This window comes from Procambarus clarkii, chromosome 76, assembly GCF_040958095.1.
Source record: "Procambarus clarkii isolate CNS0578487 chromosome 76, FALCON_Pclarkii_2.0, whole genome shotgun sequence".
Lineage (NCBI taxonomy): Eukaryota > Metazoa > Arthropoda > Malacostraca > Decapoda > Cambaridae > Procambarus > Procambarus clarkii.
Window position 1 is genome coordinate 16093900 of NC_091225.1, and position 22550 is coordinate 16116449.

The 22550-nt window shown below is 42.0% G+C and overlaps 1 protein-coding gene across 1 annotated transcript in view; it reads left to right on the top strand.

The window, feature by feature from the left end:
• Window positions 1–9641: 9641 nt before the first annotated feature.
• LOC123771581 (uncharacterized protein DKFZp434B061-like) overlaps window positions 9642–22550 on the top strand; it is a 119879-nt gene continuing 106970 nt past the window's right edge. Inside the window, exons 1-2 of the mRNA XM_069313837.1 lie at window positions 9642–9761; window positions 10334–11707. Of these exons, the coding sequence (XP_069169938.1) occupies window positions 9642–9761; window positions 10334–11707 (1494 nt within the window). The remainder of the gene's footprint in view (window positions 9762–10333; window positions 11708–22550) is intronic.

Sequence of the window (22550 nt, forward strand, 5' to 3'; positions counted from 1 at the left end):
ACTGTCGTGAGTAATACTCAGAATAGAGAACCCAACGGCATGTTTAACCTGATATAAACACTTAGCCAGCCAACCTGTATATTCTGAGCGTATTGATGACTGCTTAAGAAATAGAAGACTTGATCTTCTTAATGAGCGCGAGTCTTTGAAGAAACAGAACACGCAGTTGGCCTTGTCGCCGATGCCCAGGCAAAGTTGTGAGAGGGAGGAGGAAGCGGGCTTACTACCCTCACTGGTCGCCTCAACACAGCCCTCTGAGTAAGAGGGAAGCGGGTACAGTACCCGCAGCGGCCGCCACTACGCGACCCTCTCCATTCCACTAAAGCACCTTATTATTTCCCTGCATGAAAGGCATTAAGTGGCTCATACCTTGTAGTTTGCCAGGACCCGATACCGTTAGGTTCATTATCGCCATCTGGCTTATGGGGCGTAGACCTTATTATCAGGAGGTGAATGTACACACACACACACACACACACACACACACACACACACACACACACACACACACACACACACACACACACACACACACACACACATTAGACAACCAAGCGGGGGTCCAACCACCAATGTTCGATTCTGCAAGCACAAACAGGTGAGCACACACACACACACACACACACACACACACACACACACACACACACACACACACACACACACACACACACACACACACACACACACACACACACACACACATTATTTTCCTGTCTATTTATTATTTCTTCAATCCTCTCTCTCTCTTCCCTTCCTTTTTCTCTCTTTCTCTGTCTTTCTACCTCCCCACCTTCCCTATCTAGGTTCGCCGATTCCCCTATTCGGTTTCTTTTCCCTCTTCCTCCGTTATACATTCCTTCCTCATACATGACTCTTCCTTCCCTCCTTTCCCTTCTCCCCTCACTTCCTTGTTCTCAGTCATCCTCTCCCTCCCTCATTAGCATCTTTCCTCCCCTCACTACAACGCCCTCCCTTCGTCTTCCCCCTACACTTCCCCACCTACCATTTCCCCTCTCCCCTATCTTTCCCCAGGGAGATTATTCCTCGTATATGAAGTCTTGTAATCCGTCCTGCCATTAAAATGATTAATATTGACGTATTATTGATCGACCGTGAGAGCAAAATAGCAGTAAGTGGTGAAGGTGCGGGTGCGCTTGCAATATATTGGGCACTTTGTCTGCTAGTTGTGGGGGGCGGTGCATGTTAATATTTGATGCTGAATTGTGAAATTGCCGAGGACAGAGGCAGTCCTGCGTGACCCCTGGGGGAAGGGGGAAAGGGGAAGGGGAGAATCACCCATCGTCATGGCTCCATTGCACGGAAATGCATGACATATGCCTGCATCAGTGTCGCTGGGCGCGTGGGTACATGCGTGTCTGTCGGCAGGTTCATGTACATAATGCGTGCGCACACACATTGACTTTATAAATTTGTTTAAAGGAATAATTCAGAACGTTCATGTCACATTTGTCAGGTCAGTCCTGGGATATTCGGCTCCAGCTTAGAGTACATATCTATTGAAGCACAAGACAAAGTTGGAGAAGATTTAAAAGTATGCCACTAGACTAGTCCCGGAACTGAGAGGTACGAATTACAAGGAAAGGCTACACGTTAGTTAATTATGTTGGCTATCTATGCATATGCAACTTATAATATTAGTTTGATGTGACCCTTCGAGTGAGAAGCTCGATTTTAAGAAGATTACCTGGTCAAAGACCAATCCGCGGGGACTTTCATTCCCGCAGCTAACACTAAGTAGGTTGGTAGCCATATGTTGTACTGTTATTTTATTAATTTAATTCATTTTATCCATACTTTTATCCTAATCTTCCATCCTATTTACTCAGTAAAATCACTCACGTAGATCAGGAATGAAATTATCCCAAACTCTGCTGGTGATATCTCGCCACTCTGAGATCTCTTGCTTTACTATCACACCACCTTATTCCAGGTGTAGCTTTACTGGAGCACCTTCTTTAATTACACCTACTTGTTTCTTTATTTAGTGTTCTGGTCTCCCGTGGGGCACAGGATCGAAGGCTTTCTGAGTGTCCAACAATATACAATCAGCTCATCCTTTTGTCTTGTCTGAGCTCTGTCACTCTGTCACGCTTGTGAGGCCGGAGTTGCCTCGCTGAATCTATTTATGATGATAAGTTATGTTATGTTAAGGTCCCTTGTTTCCAGATTCTTTTTCACCTTGCATGGCATGAAAGTAAGGAAGACTGGACTTCTTTTTTATTTTAGTGCGTCGTTTCTGACTTCGTGGACTGTACCTGGATGGGGTTTTGGAAGTTCTTTTACTCCATAAGCCCGGCACGGGGGCCAGGGAGTAAAGCTGTTGCTTTGAGCGGCCATACAGCCCGGTTGGTCTCTTTTTGTATATTGGCGTAGTATTAATTGTCTTCCAGCTTTCTGTGCATTCTCTAGTCTGTGCCACTGTGCATGTTTAAGTCTTGGCCTCTGTGCGTATGCCAGACCACTTTTTATAGTATGGAGGCTAGCAGGATCGCCTTATCTACTATATGCCTATCATATTTCCTTTTGAGCAGGCTCATTAAACTTATATTTATGTTCCAACAATATCGTGATATATTACTTTCAGAACAAAGCATCACGATATATATAGAACGGTGCATTTTTTGCAACATGCTGCTGATTATAATAATGCAGACACGTAGGTCGCATTATCAACCAGTCACGCCAAATCCCTCTGTGCTCGCTGGCATCTCCTGTGATCAAGAGGGCTGAGGCAAATCCGCTTGTCGTAAAGCCTCAAACCGGTGTTCAAAGATAGTCGAAGATGGATGGGATCATTCCTGCCACGGTGTGATCAGATAGTAGAAGCACTGTGCGCGTATTTGTGCCACAACTTTCGCTGACACGCGTACACTTCTGGTTCACTGTTTCAAACTGAGGTTCGAAAGTAATGTTTTCGCTTTAAGTTGAAATTTAAGATATTGCTTGCGATCTTCCAGGCCAGATAGGGTCGAGTCATACACAGGCCAGCGAACAATAACCCTTTGAGAGTAGCGATGGGATTGGAGTGTGTGTGTGTATGTATGTGTGTGTGCGTGCGTGCGTGCGTGCGTGCATGCGGTAACAGAAAATGGTTGAGCGAGTATAAATGCCGAGCCTTCAACAGACCACCGCGGTGGAAGCGACACCTGCAATTTGTGGCACAGGACGCTCAGCCACGCTGTCTGTTAACTCTATATTCCGTAATCCGCCAGGCATCCCTGCCTGCCTCTCTTTTACACCCGGATGTGGCATTCTGTATATTTTCTTATTCTCTCATGTTCGTCTGTCACTTGCCCTCGTCCTCCTCTTATCTCTACAGTATTATCGTCTCCTTCTTATTCCCTTTCTCAGTCTGTCTCTAAGAGTTCTTATTGTTCCTGTATGAATGTATTTGTTGTATTGCTGCGTTGGAATAATACATATTGTTTGTGATAGGGAGTACCGCCTCTGGCTGGAAGAAGGGGACCCTTAGCCTCAAAGGTAACCACACATAACGCATTAGAGGGAATGTTTAGGTCCCCTCCAACACAGTTTCTGTGTGCTTTTGTTTGTGATATATATTTTTCCTGCTATTCCCGTCTTTATTCTTCGGTGACTGTACATTCTTCTCTTCGTTTCTCTGTTAATACTTTTATCTTCGAATTACTTCCGTATTCTATCTCCAGTTCATCGAAGTCTGCCTCCATCTCCTCCTCTTCCTCCTCCATCTCATCCTTCATCTCCAGCGCCTCCTTCACCACCTCTTCTCCCACCTCAAGATTTTTTGTTGTGATGTTACAACCCTCGTTCCCCAAACCCCCGTACAGAGAGCAAGAGTTAAGTTGTTTTAATACAAGTATCTATGAGATTCATTAAAAAATGCAATTGTTTTCCTAATAAGAAACGTAAAAAGTGCTTGTGTTAGACTTAACCAGAAACTTCTAAAACGTGTTACTAGAATCAGCTTTTTCATTTTTTTGTACCTTTTTACAAGTATATCTGGGAGAATCCTTGTTGGAAGCATCAGAGTAACTCCTAATGTCCTTTTAAGCTCTTTTAAGATGTAGGCTGCACGACGGTGCTGTGTAATCAGGAACCGGTCTCCTGTAGGTGCTGCACAGTGTTCTATATACTTTCATTCAGCTTTTTGACACTATCCATCTCCAGAGGTGTACACGAGAGCGAGCTCTTAACTGTCGATAGTGTGTGTGTGCCTGGATCGTCCAAGGACGCAGGTTCGTTTTCGTTGTATGTCTCAATATTTCTCCAGAGTATACTGACAGGGCAGGCAGAGGGACCAGGGTATACTGACAGGGCAAGCAGAGAGCCCTTTAGTGTATCTGTGAGGCGGGCCAATTAAGCCTTGAGCAATGTTACCAGAGATATGCGGATGGAAGGGAAGGGGAAGATGGGAGGCGGATGAAAGGCAGATGGAAAACAGTTAACACTGTCAGGGAAATCCACCATAAGTGTATGGGCGAGCTACAACCATCATGGAAGCCATGGTGGGTGGAAGATGATGGGTGTGTGGGCGGAGGACAGTGACCCCGGGGTGGACTAGCGAGGAGCAGCTGTCTATAAACCCAAATTAAAAAATGTTTGAGTACTCCCCCCGTGGATTCTTCGATTGTCTCTTTGTCTGCCTCTACTCTTCGCTTCGTCTTCTATCTTTCGTCCCCTTCCCTCATTCTTACTCCCCTTTCCCTTCCACCTTTCCTCCTCCACCCTTTCTCATTTTCATTTCTAAATTTCTCCACTACTTTCTTAGCTAACAAACTTCACCACCTCACTCTCCACCCTTACCACCCCTCCACTTTCCCCACACACCAACACCCCCTCGTCTCCCCTCCCATATCACCTCACCCTTCCTGAATCCCCGTTGAGTTGCTGGCAATCTAAAGTTTCACCCACAATGGGGCCGTCAAACTGCGGTTGGAATTCACTCTTGAATCAGAGCGATGAGAGTACTTCACCCAAGACTTTTGATAAGGTCTGCCGGGCCTCTTGGGAAGACTCCAGATGTGCACCAGGCGATACCTGCCGCTCTAATACCAATCGGAGATAGTTTCTGCGAGGTTTATAATTGGATAAGAGATGTAAGATTCTTATTAGCAGCAAAAGTTGTTTTTAAGTTTTTGAAGGGCAATGCAACTGTTTTCTTACTTCGAAAGTATATCAAAACTCTTTGTATATTACCCACTTTCTCACACACGTTTTTTGAAGTTTATTAATCAAAGTTAACACAAACAAAATCAAAACAAATCATCCAAATCTGGATATGGTTTTAACTTTGAACATTTGTCCGAATCTGTTCATTGTTTATTTAAAGTTTTGAATTAAGACCTTTTAGGAATTTGGCTAACAAAATGTTTTGCAAGTTTTGAGGATTTGTAATTAGAGTAAAACTGATATTGAAGTATTGGTTAGGTATTACTGGGGTTTACGAGTTGTGTTGCTATCATCACAGTGTTATTGTCGTCGTTACAGTGATGCTGTCGTCGTTACAGTGTTGCTGTCGTCGTCACAGTGTTGCTGTCGTCGTCACAGTGTTACTGTCGTCGCCACAGTGTTACTGTCGTCGTCACAGTGTTACTGTCGTCGTCACAGTGTTGCTGTCGTCGTCACAGTGTTGCTGTCGTCGTCACAGGTCAAGGACAAACATATTTTGCAGTACAAATTCGTTCTGGAAAAACACTCAAGCATGTCTAGGATTGTATTAAGGTCAGAGGTCGAGCTTTAAATAATTCGTTTCTGCATGTATTCTTGGAATAACCAATAGGAGAGAATAATGCATTCTTGAAACAGCCAATGGGAGAGAATGAAGTGTTTTTGAAATAGCTAATAGGAAAGAAAGTTTAGTCCTCTAAACGTTACCCTTTTCTTCATACACACCTCCTTCACCTGTTGTTATTCGCCACCTCTTCCTCTTTCTCACCACCTCTTCCTCTTTCTCACTACTTCTTCCTCACCGTCTCGACCCTCGTCAGGCATGAAGCCAAACCTACCTCCCTGAGAGCTATAATTCCTTCAAACATCCGGAAAGGTCTACAGCGTTTGATTAGTTGGCTCAATCTCAAGAAATCTGCTTTGTCGGCTGATTGGCCATCACCACAAGCTTACAGACGAAACTGATTGGCGTTTGAGGGTAGTGATTTGAGAATTAATTTTTGAAGAGAGGGGGAATTGTGTGTGAGAGAGGATTAGAACTCACAAAATGGATTGGGTATTAGGAATTATGGTTAGGAAATTACTGCACGGAGACTAGGAATGGATTGAAAATTGAGTGACAGGATTTACTGCTAGTGGAAATGGTTGCGGCTTTTGATAATGTTTAGAAGAATAATGAGTTGCTTGTTGAGATGTGTTGCAAAGCAGGCAAGCGACTGGGTAGGGGAGGTGGGAGGGGGGGGGGCAGTTGACGGTAATAGCTCCTGATAATGTAAGGTAATTATCAGGAGTGAGTTCTATGCCATTACGGCTAATATAGCAAGGGGTGGAAGGGGGAATTGACGGAAATAGCCACTATATATACACAATGCTTCTGTCAATCATACATACCAGTGATATTATACCGAGTCATCATAAAGATATACCCATTGACAATACATTACACTACACACATACACTAGATTTGTTCATTTGTTTATACCAAATGTTTGAGCATAAAAAATATTCATGTTAAAAATAAAGTTTTTATCTTTAATACAGTTCAATTCAATAATGGTAGATGCAGATAACTCTTAATTATATCTAGGTCATTCACCCAAGAGGAATAGATCATCTACATAAACTTTACTAAACAAAGCTATCACGCCACCACTTGCTATACTCATGTCGTATATTCGTTCACACGAACGTGTTCATTAATTCGTTATTGTTCCTAATTTGAGACGTACATACCGTTCCTATTAATGTGATCAAAATATTCACTAATCATATAAACAATTTGTATGCAACAAACCCCACAAAACGATTGGTCTGGCTGGGTGATTGGATTAAAGTGTTTTAATGAGGTTGTACGTATATGATAATGACGGCGGTCTAATTATGCGTTGTTTAATGAGTTCTTTGTCCTTAAGTAAACCTGCAAATTCTAATTAAAAGAGATGATTTTCTTTAGGGGTCTTATTTGTCGCCAGATACGTAGTCCTGTCACTAAGTAGTTCTTGCATTTCATTTAAATAATCTTATCAAGTTCGTGACGATAACTGTATTAGATTAATCAGCTTTGGTAATGTACATTTTTTTTAATATTACCAAGTACTATAATGAATCTATCTGAGCTATTAGGAACAACCTTGTTTAACAAATAGAACAATACAATAGAATTCAATAAAATATAGGATCTCCACATAGCAACAGATAAATCTGAAGGTTGCACATTGCAACTTTCCAAGTAACTTCAGTGGCGTGCAAAATAGAATATACACATTAATATCATCTCTTGGCTTACCAAAGCCTCGCTCCAAATTGCAAAATCCTTAATGCAACACCTACGAAACTTACGGCTATGTTAGAGTCAGAAAAACTAAGACCATTCTCGGTGATCATATTATTGCCTCAGCATCAACAGCAGCAGCAGCATAATTATAAGGAGAAATAACAGCAATATCAACTGCAGTTGGTGCAAAAACAACAGCAGCAACACCAACAGCAGCAACAGCAGCAACAACAGCAGCCAGCAATTCAATAATGGTGGGAAGGTCGTCTGTGTCAATACACTAGAGATAATTGTCAGGTCCTGACGGCTGTGGTTGATTACAGTGTTGCTATTACTTTGCGACAACATTGCTTGCAGTAGTAACAGCAGTTGCAATAGCAACACCGGCGTCCGTGGAAGATGGATTCCTGAATTAATAGGTTTAATTTAATAGTTAATTTAATAAAAATGTTAATGATAATGAAAATATATTGAGAATATTTAATTTGATTTAAATTACATTTTTTCCAAATAATAGGAATAATAATTACATGGTCACGATTACATGAGCAGTAATTAACGGAGCATGACAAGGTTGTGACAAGCCCTTGTACATCTATACTCAGCCTCATGTACACCTACTCCCTTGTACACAGCCCCATCACTACACAGCGCCTTGTTCACAATAGCATCACTACACAGCCCCTTGTATGCAAAATGTCTTTATTATAGATATGCAAATAAAACGCATTAACATAGTTTTACCAATTCAAAGTAAAATAAAAATAAGTTCCGTAGACATGTCCTGAGAAGGACTGGAAAACTTCATATGGACTGACGCAGCTCCAAATTCGAGAGGAAATTACGTTTAACCTCAGTTTTCTCTACTGTCAATAAGGCTAAAGGATGCCAGAGCCACGTAGGTCTCAGTATCCACTTTGCTGAAAGGGATAAGAAAGTTTTTTTTAATGTAACTTGGAAACTTAACGTATTAGAGCAACACAAAAATATTGATATTGTTTAAAAGTTTTCGAAATGGGGGGATCCCCAAGGCATTGACTAAAACTCGGGTAGAAAATTGAATTTGAATATTTTTGTTCAAAATATTTTTTTTTTCAAATATTTTGAATATTATGTTTTGAATATTATATCACATTTCGTCAGACTTTCCTTTTGAGTGTTGCATATATAAATATATATATATATATATATATATATATATATATATATATATATATATATATATATATATATATATATAAGAGAGTACTGTCTATCTGTCTGTCTGTCTGTCTAAAGGCGGCCAGATGATTGGGGCTAGCTTCACGAAACTTTAAAGGGTAAATGGTCGGGGTTAGGTACAGTACTCGTGGTCAAGCCACATGTCTTCTCTTTTCATTAAATGTCAAATTTCTTTAATTTTGATTCTCCCTAAATAAAGGTGGTAAAGATAGTGCTGGGAAGATGAGAAGAGACGGGACAAAAGGGAAAGAGAGAGAGGGGGAAGATTAGTGAGATTTGTGTAAATGATAGTTATGGTGCTATTATTGTTAGTGAGACAAGTTAAGATAACAGTAATGATGCTAGTATTAGCACTGCAAATATAAGTGTTGATTATGTGATGACCAGACCACGCACTAGAAGATGAGACGACGACGTTGTGGTCCGTCCTGGACCGTTATCAAGTCGATTGTGTACTATTTAAGCGTGAAAATGTTGGCGATCGGTGGGTAAATGATCATTTAGATTATAATAAATAAAACATCCTTTAAGTGATTGACAATAGTTGAAGGATTTTGACCCATTATTGCCAGTTCGACTTCATTTCCAAATACGATAAACCTGCTAACGTGTAAATAATATTAAGTAGAACTTATTGGAGACGTCCAGAATTGTTTATGGATCTGTGCAGTACCTTAAACAAGGTCTCCTATGCTTTTTACCGCAATGTGTGTCTTTGGGAGTCTGCAGCACTACGTTACACAACCCTAGCTTGCAGTTCGCTGTGTTGTTCAATTCAACAACTGCTGCATTAAGAAAACGTTTGCACTCTCTATCCGAGTAAATTATTAATATTTGACATTTTGAAGCGGGAAAAATGGGGTGGAATTAAATCAAATGTAAACATCAAAGAGCATGAATATTACATGAGCAAACATTCCGGGCTCACAGCCGCCAGCTCTCTGACGTTGTCAGTTATGTAGCAGCGAAAGTCAGTATGAAAAGAGGGGGGCCCAGGGCTGCACTTGGCGCAAGTTACCGGAACTCTGACGATGATGCTAACCGACTCATTCTATTCTTTGCTAAGACAGTGAAGATGATGAGCGTTATCTGTATGGTTGGTCGGTCCTTGAGTGCAGCCTTCACTTTCTCTCTCAGTAATCAATCACAACACGACACGTTTGCACCTTCGGCCTCTTAGAAAGGTGCTTCCCGAGGCAGGTAAAGAGGTCAGTGATGAAGGAACTCAAACAAGGGAGAGTGAAAAAACAAAAATAATCATTTTCATCTGGTGGGTTATGTGCTTTAAGCTCAACAGTATAATGGAAAATTGGTTACGCTACTATGCTAAGTGACACAAGCAGCTCGCAAATGTTTGAATATCAAGCTTAAAAAAAAGTAGACGTCTACGTCTAAAAGTAGACATTGTCTACTTAAAGTAGAAGTCTAAGTAAAAAAAAGTAGACGTGTACAATTTCTCTTCAAGCTGCCCAATGTTTTGATTTCTATCATACTGCCTAATCTGTGACAAATTTTGCCTAACCACTTTTTTTAACATATTTCTGTATCTAATTTGATCTAATTTTAAACTATTTGAGATCTGTCTTGGCTTATATGGTCAACACCTTAATTACATTACTCGTTTTAATGAATAATTAATTTAACTGCATCTGTTATGGCATCGTTTAGAAATTCACTTGTATAATACCTACTGTGAGCAGTGATGTTAGGTCACCTACTGTGAGCAGTGGTGCTCGGTCACCTACTGTGAGCAGTGGTGCTCGGTCACCTACTGTGAGCAGTGATGTTAGGTCACCTACTGTGAGCAGTAGTGTTAGGTCATCTGCTGTGAGCAGTGATGTTAGGTCACCTACTGTGAGCAGTGGTGCTCGGTCACCTACTGTGAGCAGTGGTGTTAGGTCACCTACTGTGAGCAGTGGTGCTCGGTCACCTACTGTGAGCAGTGATGTTAGGTCACCTACTGTGAGCAGTGATGTTAGGTCACCTACTGTGAGCAGTGGTGCTCGGTCACCTACTGTGAGCAGTGATGTTAGGTCACCTACTGTGAGCAGTGGTGCTCGGTCACCTACTGTGAGCAGTGATGTTAGGTCACCTACTGTGAGCAGTGATGTTAGGTCACCTACTGTGAGCAGTGGTGCTCGGTCACCTACTGTGAGCAGTGGTGCTCGGTCACCTACTGTGAGCAGTGGTGCTCGGTCACCTACTGTGAGCAGTGGTGCTCGGTCACCTACTGTGAGCAGTGGTGCTCGGTCACCTACTGTGAGCAGTGGTGCTCGGTCACCTACTGTGAGCAGTGATGTTAGGTCACCTACTGTGAGCAGTGGTGCTCGGTCACCTACTGTGAGCAGTGATGTTAGGTCACCTACTGTGAGCAGTGATGTTAGGTCACCTACTGTGAGCAGTGGTGCTCGGTCACCTACTGTGAGCAGTGATGTTAGGTCACCTACTGTGAGCAGTGATGTTAGGTCACCTACTGTGAGCAGTGATGTTAGGTCACCTACTGTGAGCAGTGATGTTAGGTCACCTACTGTGAGCAGTGGTGCTCGGTCACCTACTGTGAGCAGTGATGTTAGGTCACCTACTGTGAGCAGTGATGTTAGGTCACCTACTGTGAGCAGTGGTGCTCGGTCACCTACTGTGAGCAGTGATGTTAGGTCACCTACTGTGAGCAGTAGTGTTAGGTCACCTGCTGTGAGCAGTGATGTTAGGTCACCTACTGTGAGCAGTGGTGTTAGGTCACCTACTGTGAGCAGTGATGTTAGGTCACCTACTGTGAGCAGTGATGTTAGGTCACCTACTGTGAGCAGTGGTGTTAGGTCACCTACTGTGAGCAGTGGTGTTAGGTCACCTACTGTGAGCAGTGATGTTAGGTCACCTACTGTGAGCAGTGATGTTAGGTCACCTACTGTGAGCAGTAGTGTTAGGTCACCTGCTGTGAGCAGTGGTGTTAGGGCACCTACTGTGAGCAGTGGTGTTCGGTCACCTACTGTGAGCAGTGGTGTTAAGTCACCTACTGTGAGCAGTGATGTTAGGTCACCTACTGTAAGCAGGTGACCTGTAGGAGACAAAGTAAAACAGAAAGTTACTCTGAATGAGTTGAAATATATCCTCTGCGTCAACCTTCGCAATGTAATTGATTTCATGCTTTTCTAAGTTTACAAGTAAAACTTTACTATTGAAACGAGTTACTATTTTCTAATTAGATATTTCCTTTAAGTTATATAACAAATTAACAGCATACAGACAGTACACAATGTTCAAATCTTGTTTGTTTCACCTTCAGGTATATGACTCTCCATGCTTACGTCAGTTTTAATTCATTTGTTTTATGCATTAAAAAGATCAGAGTACATCATTATCTATTTCGATTAAAAAACTACTAATTAATATTTACAATTCCAAGGAATAAGTCTCTACTCTTCTTTCTGACTTTTGTTATTATTTTTCCCTGCTTGCTGCTTCCCCCACAAGCGAGTGGCCCGCGAGAGACATTTCTTGTTTATTAAACTCTTTATGAGGGAGCTCATGAGGCCAGGGTTAAATTTTTGAGTGAGCGTCGGGCGTTTATGAGTGTGAAATGTGAGTTTGGCTGGTGTGGTGCCAGGGGAGCCAGTTGGAGGTAGCTGCCTCTTCTACCTAGGGAAGGTTGGAGAGGCAGAGGGAGGTAGGAGAGACTGTTGAAGGTCGCAGATAAAACATGTCAGATAATACATTTATCCATCCATCCATTTTGTCAGTTATCTACATATTCCCTTCTACACAAGTTACTTTTTTCACATCCACCCGTCCCCTCCTCCAAATTATCGTTGTCATCTATCTTTCCCTCCTTCAATTATCTACCCCTCGCTTTCCACCCTTCTTCCAATCACCATCCTCTCTCCATTCCTCCACTGTTTCTCCTTCCCTATTCCAACTTGCGGAAGTGTGGGATAAGAAACTAAGAGGTAATTAAGTGAGGAGGGGAGAAGAACGTAGAAATGATTGACGAACGTGATGAAGAGGTTAGCGAAGTAAATTAAAAACGCAGATGGAAAGAATAAACCGAGTGAGAGACAAAGTGGATTAAAGACGTGGTGAAGGAAAAGCGAAACAGATATTAACATGATGAGTCTCTGGGAAAATGAGAAATAATAAATGATATATTATGAACGATTAACAAGTACAGAGAGTTGATGAAATGAGGATTAGAAATATCCACATTGGAGGAAAGTAGTTGGGAAGAAATAGGTGATAATAGATGAAATGAGGAAGAAGCGAATTATTGAACTGATGATTGTGGTCACGGTGTTTACTAATGTGGCGATGATGGTAGTAGTAGCGATTGCTTTCTGATGATTTAGATTGCAGTGACGACCGCTATATATGAAGAATATATGCAAAACAAATACAGCTCTGTATGTGCTGTGTATATATTCATATATGGCACTGTCAAACCACGAATCAAGGATTAAAACAGGAATTTCCTTAAGTACTTTTATATATTTAATAATACATCTTCAGAAGGATCCTTCTGATTAGATTTTATTAAATACGAAAGTACTTAAGGAAATTCCTGTCTTAATCCTTCCTTCACGTGTTAATTTATTTGTAATTTACACACACACACACACATATATATATATAAATATATATATATATATATATATATATATATATATATATATATATATATATATATATATATATATATATATATAATGGTATGCATTATAATGGTATAATGGTATCCGATGATAATATAAATAATTTAACAAATAATACCAAACTGACAAGAGAAACTGAGTTATAAGTTACGTCACAAGCTCCTCTCTTCAAGGCGGATTGGGTAAGTTTGCAGAAAAGATTTGGGTGTAATCCTGCCTCTAAGTAATTAGAGACAAGATGCCTAACGATGCGTGATTTTTACACGATGTTTAATTATAATTAATAAGATCCTCTTAAACGACTGCAATATTTTCGGGATCCACTGGACCGTTAAATGTTATCACGGACTGGATAGGACTGGCAGCATTTGCAACACCAGAAATAAGAACGCTTTATAATGTTTTGCTGCATCAACAACACCACAATAAGAACACTACAACATGATATGCTACAATAAAAACACTACAACATGATGTACTACAACAAGGACATAACATGATGTACTTGCAGTACTGGTCTGACATATGAGGTGTACAAAGTTCTGAATGGTTCCTTACACAAGTTTCTGAAGGCAGTTCTTATGTTTGCCAGCCTTGCATACGACGCTGATGTTATCCTTTTGATGTGGACTTCAAGGGACAGGTCTGGTGTAATATTAACCCCAAGATCTTTCTCTCGTCCTGACTTCTGAAGGATTTCCTCTCCCAGCTGGTACCTTGTGTTTGGCCTCCTGCTCCCTGTGTTTATCTTCATCACTTTGCACTTGCTCGAGTTAAACCTTAGTAGCCATTTGTTGGACCATTCCTTCAGTCTGTCCAGGTCATCCTGTAGCCTCTTGCTGTCCTCTGTCTTAATCCTTCTCATAATTTTAGCATCATCAGCAAACATTGAAAGAATGAGTCTATACCTTCTGGAAGATCATTCACGTATATCAGAAACAGGATAGGTCCAAGTACAGAACCCCGTGAGACTCCGCGGGTGACATCACGCCAGTCTAAGGTCTCACTCCCCGCCCCCCTACCACAGTAACTCTTCTTCCTGTTGTTTAGGTACTCCCCTATCCAATGGAGCACCTTACCCCTAACTCAAGCTTGTTTCTCCAACTTATTCAACAGTCTCTTGTGGGGTACTGTGTCAAAACTTTCTGACAGTCCAAGAAAATGCAGTCTGCGCATCCTTCTTTTTCTTACTTAAAGCTTGTTGCTTGGTCATAGAATTCTATTAAACTTGCCTTTCTTGACCCCTTGCTGGTGACGTGTTACAAAGTCCCTTCTCTCCAGATGTGCTACCAGCCTTTTTCTCGCGATCTTCTCCATCACCTTGCATGGTGTAAAAGTTAAAGACACCGGCATGTAGTTTAGGGCCTCTTGACTATCCCCCCCTTTTTATAGATTGGGACTACGTTAGCTGTCTTCCAACTCTCTGGTAGGTCTCACGTTTCCAGTGACTTGTTATAGACCATAGATAGTGGCATGCAAAGTGCTTCTGCCCCCTGTTTTAGCATCCATGGTGAGATTCTATCAGGTCCAACGGCCTTAGTCACTTCTAGATCAAGCAGATACCTCCTAACCTCATCTCTGGTAATTTCAATATCTTCCACACAATTTCAGTGTGTGTGTACTCACCCAGTACTCACCCAGTTGTGTCTGCAGGATCGAGCATTGACTCTTGGATCCCGCCTTTCGAGCATCGGTTGTTTACAGCAATGACTCCTGTCCTATTTCCCTATCATACCTGGTTTTAAAATTATGAATAGTATTTGCTTCCACAACCTGTTCCTGAAGTGCATTCCATTTCCCCACTACTCTCACGCTAAAAGAAAACTTCCTAACATCTCTGTGACTCATCTGAGTTTCAAGCTTCCATCCATGTCCTCTCGTTCTGTTACTATTCCGTGTGAACATTTCGTCTATGTCCACTCTGTCAATTCCTCTGAGTATCTTATACGTTCCTATCATGTCCCCCCTCTCCCTTCTTCTTTCTAGTGTCGTAAGGCACAATTCCCTCAGGCGCTCTTCATACCCCATCCCTCGTAGCTCTGGGACGAGTCTCGTTGCAAACCTCTGAACCTTTTCCAGTTTCATTATATGTTTCTTCAGATGGGGACTCCATGATGAGGCGGCATACTCTAAGACTGGCCTTACGTAGGCAGTGTAAAGCGCCCTAAATGCCTCCTTACTTAGGTTTCTGAATGATGTTCTAACTTTTGCCAGTGTAGAGTACGCTGCTGTCGTTATCCTATTAATATGTGCCTCAGGAGATAGATTAGGTGTTACGTCCACCCCCAGGTCTCTTTCACGCGTCGTTACAGGTAGGCTGTTCCCCTTCATTGTGTGTGTGTGTGTGTGTGTGTGTGTGTGTGTGTGTGTGTGTGTGTGTGTGTGTGTGTGTGTGTGTGTGTGTGTGTGTGTGTGTGTCCCAGCTAAAACAAAAAGTCGGGCATCAGACAATGTGACAACAGCTGATCACCGGGCGGTAACTGCACCCTGGCGGCCGTCCTGGTAAACTCATATAATGAACTGCAAAAAGAAAAGCACGAAGCGAAGATCAGACAATGAAATCAAGAGAGAATAATGTAAATGTAAAGCGAAGCAGAGAGACGAGAGGGGGAATGATGAACGAGGGAGAGAATAGAATAACAAAAACATGGAAAGAGATGGAAACAAGATATTACAGATTGGTAATCTGATAAGTGAGGGAAGGTTGTCTTGATTCGTTTATTATTGACCCTCTCGTTACTACTGCTGCAACAGCTGTGTCGCTCAGCTGATGCAACAGCTGTGTCGCTCAGCTGATGCAACAGCTGTGTCGCTCAGCTGATGCAACAGCTGTGTCGCTCAGCTGATGCAACAGCTGTGTCGCTCAGCTGCTGCAGAAGCTTCGTTATCCTATTCCTCTCCATCTCCCTCTTATCAGCCCCCCTCTTCTGTCCCTGTCTCTCCCTTTCTCCCGATCTGAAACTTTATCTTAAATAGCTGTTTTCGTCACCTTTCCTACCCGCCATATGTTCACCTGTCCTCTTCCCTTGCATGCCCTTTCAAAGTCGAATTGGCCTCACCAATTTCTTAATCTTATTACGACCTGACCTTCTCCAGTCGGTCTTGCGTCTCCCCCTCTCCTATCGTAGCAAATATCGACCTGATATTTTCTCCTCTACCGCCCGCGCTTTGATTTGGCCTCATCCATCCTAAATTCGATCTGATATCTCTTCCTTCCAAACGGTGACCTTGCCGCATTCCCACGTACCCTCCCTCGGGTGATGTTCAACTTCCACACACTCTCCCAGTCCCCTTTTCAACCTGTCATTTACCATCTCCCCTCGGTCACTCAGTATCCTTACGTCCCCTCTCTGCCGTTAAATTCCCACTCCTCACATATAAGAGGTCCTCATCTTCTGTTAGAGCCCTTTTCAGCACTTTCACCAAAACGCCTTCATTGCTCCTTCCCGCCCCCCCCCCCCTTCTCTTTCTCTCTCCCACACTTTTCCCCTCCTCTCCCCCAAGCTCACTTTCCCATCTCTCCTTCCCCCTCTTCTTGTTATGACTTAGTGACACATGTAATTGAATGCTGGGAGAGGGTGTGAGTGACAGCAAAGCGGCCTGAAAATACGAAGCGAGATTATAATGGATATCGAATATTTTCTGTACAATATGTGTGTGTGTGTGTGTGTGTGTGTGTGTGTGTGTGTGTGTGTGTGTGTGTGTGTGTGTGTGTGTGTGTGTGTGTGTGTGTGTGTGTGTGTTATTATCTAAGTGTAGTTATAGGATGAGAGCTACACTCGTGGTGTCCCGTCTTCCCAGCATTCTTTGTCATATAACACTTTGAAACTACTGACGGTTTTGGCCTCCACCACCTTCTCACTTATTCCAACCGTCTACCACTCTGTTTACAAAACTGAATTTTCTTATCTGTGTGTGTGTGGTTGCGCACGTGCATGAACATACTCAATCTTGCCGTTGTCCACGCACACGGCATGAAAATAAACGTACCCTTTTTCCAAAATTGATATACACGTGCATAAAATTTCACGTGTCGCAGCTGGTGTGAGTAGTGTTACAGGTACAAACTTGCAATTCCTTCATGGTATTACTGTCAAGGCACTCACTCTTCTACCTCCCCTTCGTGAAGGGGAGGTAGTGTGTGGGGGGTATAATGTGTCGAAAGCGGTGGAATGAGGGAGGGGGAGCAGTTGGGGGTGCGGAAGGCCTCTGTTAGAAGGTGCGACAAAACAAAAGTAAAGTACGAAGGGAATGAGATACAAATACAGGGGACTTTCTCGCTGACATGGCCCCCCGGGACGATACTTTATGGAAAAGGAAAGAACTTAGGTCTTAGGCATATACCTTAGCCTGTCCCCTGAGGCAGACAGACTGGATACTATCAGTAATTGCAGAGTTGATGAACATTCGTGTAGCCTTCAGGGACCTGAGTGAGGAAGCCTTCAGGACGCTGCGCACTTCCTATATTTAGTCAGAACCTCAGTGTGGAAGCCCCATCTATGTAACAATCACAAAGCAAACTCTAGGATGTCTAGAAATTATCTGTACGATTGGTCCATGAACTAAAAATATTGAAAATTTGGAAAAGCTTAGACGCTAAACCTCGAACCGCAGGATGAAAGAGAAGGGAAATACAATTTTGATCAATATATTAGATATTAACAAAACATTGAAAATATAGACAAATTATATATTTGTCACGAGATGGCACAGAAGAAGCTAGTGGTTCTAGTGAGCAACAGGGATTTACTTGAATACTTCTGTGTATGTGTAGTGATCAAGAGGAAGGAAAGGTATTTCAAGATACCTCCACAAATAGTTAGAGGGTTGGGTACCATTGCAGTAGCTGAGTAAGCCAGCTATTGCAATGGTATCCAGCCTATTCTCTTTATAGCACGTCGCATTTGACGTATATTCTAAGCCAAAAACTTATATACAAGAAAATGGTAGCGGCTCGCGAAATTGACATAATGTCGCGTTATCTGTTCGTGGGTCCTCTGGTTAGTTAGGTTAGAGCATTTTAGTACAACAGTTCTTGATAATGGGAACTCTCGCGAGAACGGGCTGCACTGACGACTGTATCAAGAGGCTTCAGGAGCTGACTATTGCACTTTATGCACTCGAACACAAAATACAATGCGCAAGAAAGACGAACTATACTGAACCAAAACTCCGTCTATAACACAACTCCCCAGATTTAATAAACAGTATGTGAGTAATGTACACAAAGGTTATTGTTAATAAATTTGTAGAACTCAAAGGGAATATACAAGAAGTGCAGCTATACATCACTGCAATAACAGAAACCAAACTAATAATATTGAAAGGGGCTGCAGTCTTTCCAATCTGTTATCAGGCAATCAGAGAAGAGGCAAACACTGCTACTAAAAATGTGTTGAAGATTTGATAAATTTTTCCTAGCAGAGTTCGCTACTGTGAGGCTAATCTTAAACATAATAATAATGAAGTCTAGATGTTAGTGGACATTGTTCTTCAATATTCCCCAGCTAAAAGCAGGAGGCCTGGGAATAGGAAGATGAGAGAACTGGAAATAGCTTGAAGATCAAAGAGAGAGTAACAATGGAGATTCTTAACACAGGGAAATTGACTGGGTAATGACAAATCCATATGGTGGGTTAAGCTATTGGACACTACGAAGAGGTACTTAACGAAGCTGCGCCAAACACAGTTAACAAAGGGGAGGGGAGAAGATAGCTGCTAGCACGCCCTGTGTAAGGTAGCTATTGAGAGCATAAGATGAGTTGCTGACACCAGTGACCTCTGCTTTTGTGGTGTTCGACTTTAGTCAAATAATACATCAAAACATAATAAAACAATAAATCATAAAAATTGGTTAAAGTATGATCATGTAGGAAGCAAAGAAGTTATTTGAAATTACAAAGTGGCTAATGCCAAAGATCATCCAGGATAAACTTAATAAACTTAAATAATATTGAAGCTTCCAAACATAACATGGAATTCTTGAAAGAACTCTTCTGGACCTTTAAGATAGAACCACAGTAGAGAGCTGGTACCAGGGATTTCTGAATGCTAGGAAAACCTTTTGGATGATATGTTAGTAATTGATGAAGTTAGGAAACACCTTAGTTCATAAGTACTGAGTATTTATTCATAATGTAGCTCAATCAACACTTCTTTTGTCCTTTAACTCTGGATGTTACGTAATCACGGTACGAGGGAGATTTCTGGAATGGTTTAAGATTGGCTTCTGTACTTCCAATCCCTAAACCATTTACATATAGATCAAGCCAACTGAATTCAAACGTGCCTGCAACTAACTGAGAATTCCCGCTTCCAGTTGTTACAACTGTATCTCCTTAGTATGCAGCTCTTTGATTATAGTGTCTCACATTGGCATTTTGACGTAAACAAAGAGATTTATAATCTTTTGTTTTCTAAAATAAAATACTACTTTTATTAGTATTATTTTATTTGCTAATGTTTGATTTTCTAATATACATATGTTTTGATTTTTTCGTCACCACTGATCTCATCCCAGAACTAAGTCAACTCTCATACCATGAACGGTTGGGGACCACACTACAAACCAGACATGACAGGGCTGATCTCATCGAAACTTAAAATACAGAACAAGTTGGAGGATATTAATCCTAACCATTTCGTTACAAGGTAAAATGTAACACATGCAAAGGGGCAACATCTTCAAACTTAAAATTAACAAGCCACAGTTTAGAACAGAAACCAGGAGACTATTTTTCATCCATAGAGTTATAGATCCATGGAACCGCCTACCCACCGAAGGCATGAATGCCAAGAAAACACAGTGGAGAATTAGGAAGACGGCAAATGACACATTATTTCACTTCAAAATTCAGTTGGAAAAAATGGAGGACTTCTGACAAGCCTCCGGCTTCCTGTCTCCCTTCGAGGCCACTAGAGAGATGATGGCCTTCAGGTAAAGTACTCCTACACGTTAGGTCTTTGCTGTTCATCAAGGAAAAGCGGATAAGAAGAAGAAATCCCCAAATATGTTAATGAAATCACATTAACATGATGTATTTTCCGCCTAGTTATTAGTACTTATATTATGAAATTGTTGAGACGATAAGTGTCTCCACTTATATCATTAGTGTCACCTAATGTCATTCCTTTCTTTCCTTCCTACTCGAGAGCTCACACGGAACGCGTTAGGTATTCGTTTCAGATATATTTCGGCTATTGCTTGTACATTGAGGAACTACATAATTCCATTCGAATTTTTTTATATCATCCGTGTTCCTACCTATTAGGTTGGAAGATGAGTGTTTGCATGCGTGCGTGCGTGCGTGCAGGGCGGAGGATGGCCGCAGCAGGTGGTGGAGGGAGGGATGGCGTCCTGGTTACTAGTCGATACACACACAGCGGGGCGAAGAATATGTATAATTAATTTCAACATGTGAGCAATACTCTGTGTGTCAGCTCAACCCTCTCCGTATTGACCCCCCACTATTTGCTCCCCTTCTCCAGCTGTCTCTCCCCCTCCCTCTTCACCACACTCAAACTTCCCCAAACTTCCCCAACACCTTCCGTTCTTCCCAACAGCATGCAAATGCGCCCTATCCTTCGCTCGTGCAACACCACACATATACGTGGTGTGGGTAGTTGCGTATGTCTTGTAAAGCCTTTCCTTTAGTTCAGAGGATAGGAGATAGACTAAGAGTGTTCCTTTCTCAAGGCATGACCACAGATTCCTGTCCCTTTTGCTTTGACTCTTTCTGTTAGGAAGTCAGGCTGAAATATGAATGTGCCTGATCAAAAGGTTAGTTGAATGATGTGTTTGAGGTGCAAAAGTGACCTGGCTGTATGAATGTATACCAAGTTGTCCAGAAAGTATTGACTGTTAGAGTTTGTCATTTTTATATTGTCTTTGTGTATTCAAAGAAAACATTGTACTTCCTTCCTCTCCGTCTACCCACTTCCCAGAAGATTTAGCTTACGAGAAAGAGAAAGAAAGAAAGAAAAAGAAAGAGAGAGAGACAGACAGACAGACAGACATACCGACAGACATACAGAGAACGGGGTATATGGAAGAGAGGCAGACGTAGGGAGGCAGACAGTAGTCAGCAGGAGGGAGACAGGGTGATGTGTGACCCGTTTCTTTTAATGTACGGTAGTTGTCTGTAACGATGATGGCGCAGGTGGGGGTGTAAGGGGAGGGGTGAGGGCAGGTGGTGGTGGTGAAGTAGAAGGGTGAACGAGGGTGGAAGTGATGGTGATGAGAAGGGAGGGTGGTGATGGCTGCTTGGGGTGGTGAGGAGGAGGGGAGGGGTATTGTCAGGACAGGTGAAAATGGTGGATGAGAGCAGGTGGTGCTTGTAAGGGGAGAAGTGAGGACAGGTGAGAGTGATGGTGAGTGAGGACAGGTATTAGGAACAGCGATACACCTGTTGATTAAAGTTTAGTCATTTTACAAAATTCGTTATGGGGGTCCCGTTATAACCATGTCAGGTGGCAATTGTTTCATTTATAGCAAACACAAACCAATCAATTTTGGCACATACCCAACAGCAATCATTGTTTAAAATTGGGTGAGACTAGCCCCTAACATCTGGCCTCCAACCTCGAACAGCCATGTTCATTTAGAAATAATTAGATAGTGGAGAGTATGATGCAATGGAACAAAATATATTTTAGTTGGGATCGAAGCAAAGTTGAGTGCAATAAGATGTATAAAATAATAGACAAGGAGAAAGTGATAAGTAAAAAGCGAAGAGGAATGTGCAGATGTAACATTAAATTAGATTAAGTCTTTATATAGAAAAAAAATTAAGAAAGGCTTCTACGCAGAAAAACATTCCCTACGAAAGTTCTCATCGGAGAGAAATTTTATAGAAAAGTTCTCATCGACGAAAAACGTTCTTTAATAAAGTTCTCCACCGAAAACACTGTTTCGTCTCCATGGAGACAAACGTTCACTGAGCTTAAAATGTTTTCCCGAAGGGTGTTGAAACTCTACTTCGTTGTCAGAGTTTGGTGCTTCCTTCATACCAGTTGGAGCAGAAGAGGAAGGGTGGATGATGAAGACGGGAGGAGCCGGTGAATTAGTGGAGTCTAGTGATCTGGTAATGTGTATGTTGTGAATTTATGGGCTGAATAGTTCATGAGTGTAGGATTTAGCGTGTTGTCTGCTGTGTGTTCTCCTAGTTGTGCTAGCGGGGGTTGAGTTCTGGCTCTTTGGTCCCGCCTTTCATCTGTCAACTGGTGTACAGATTCCTGAGCCT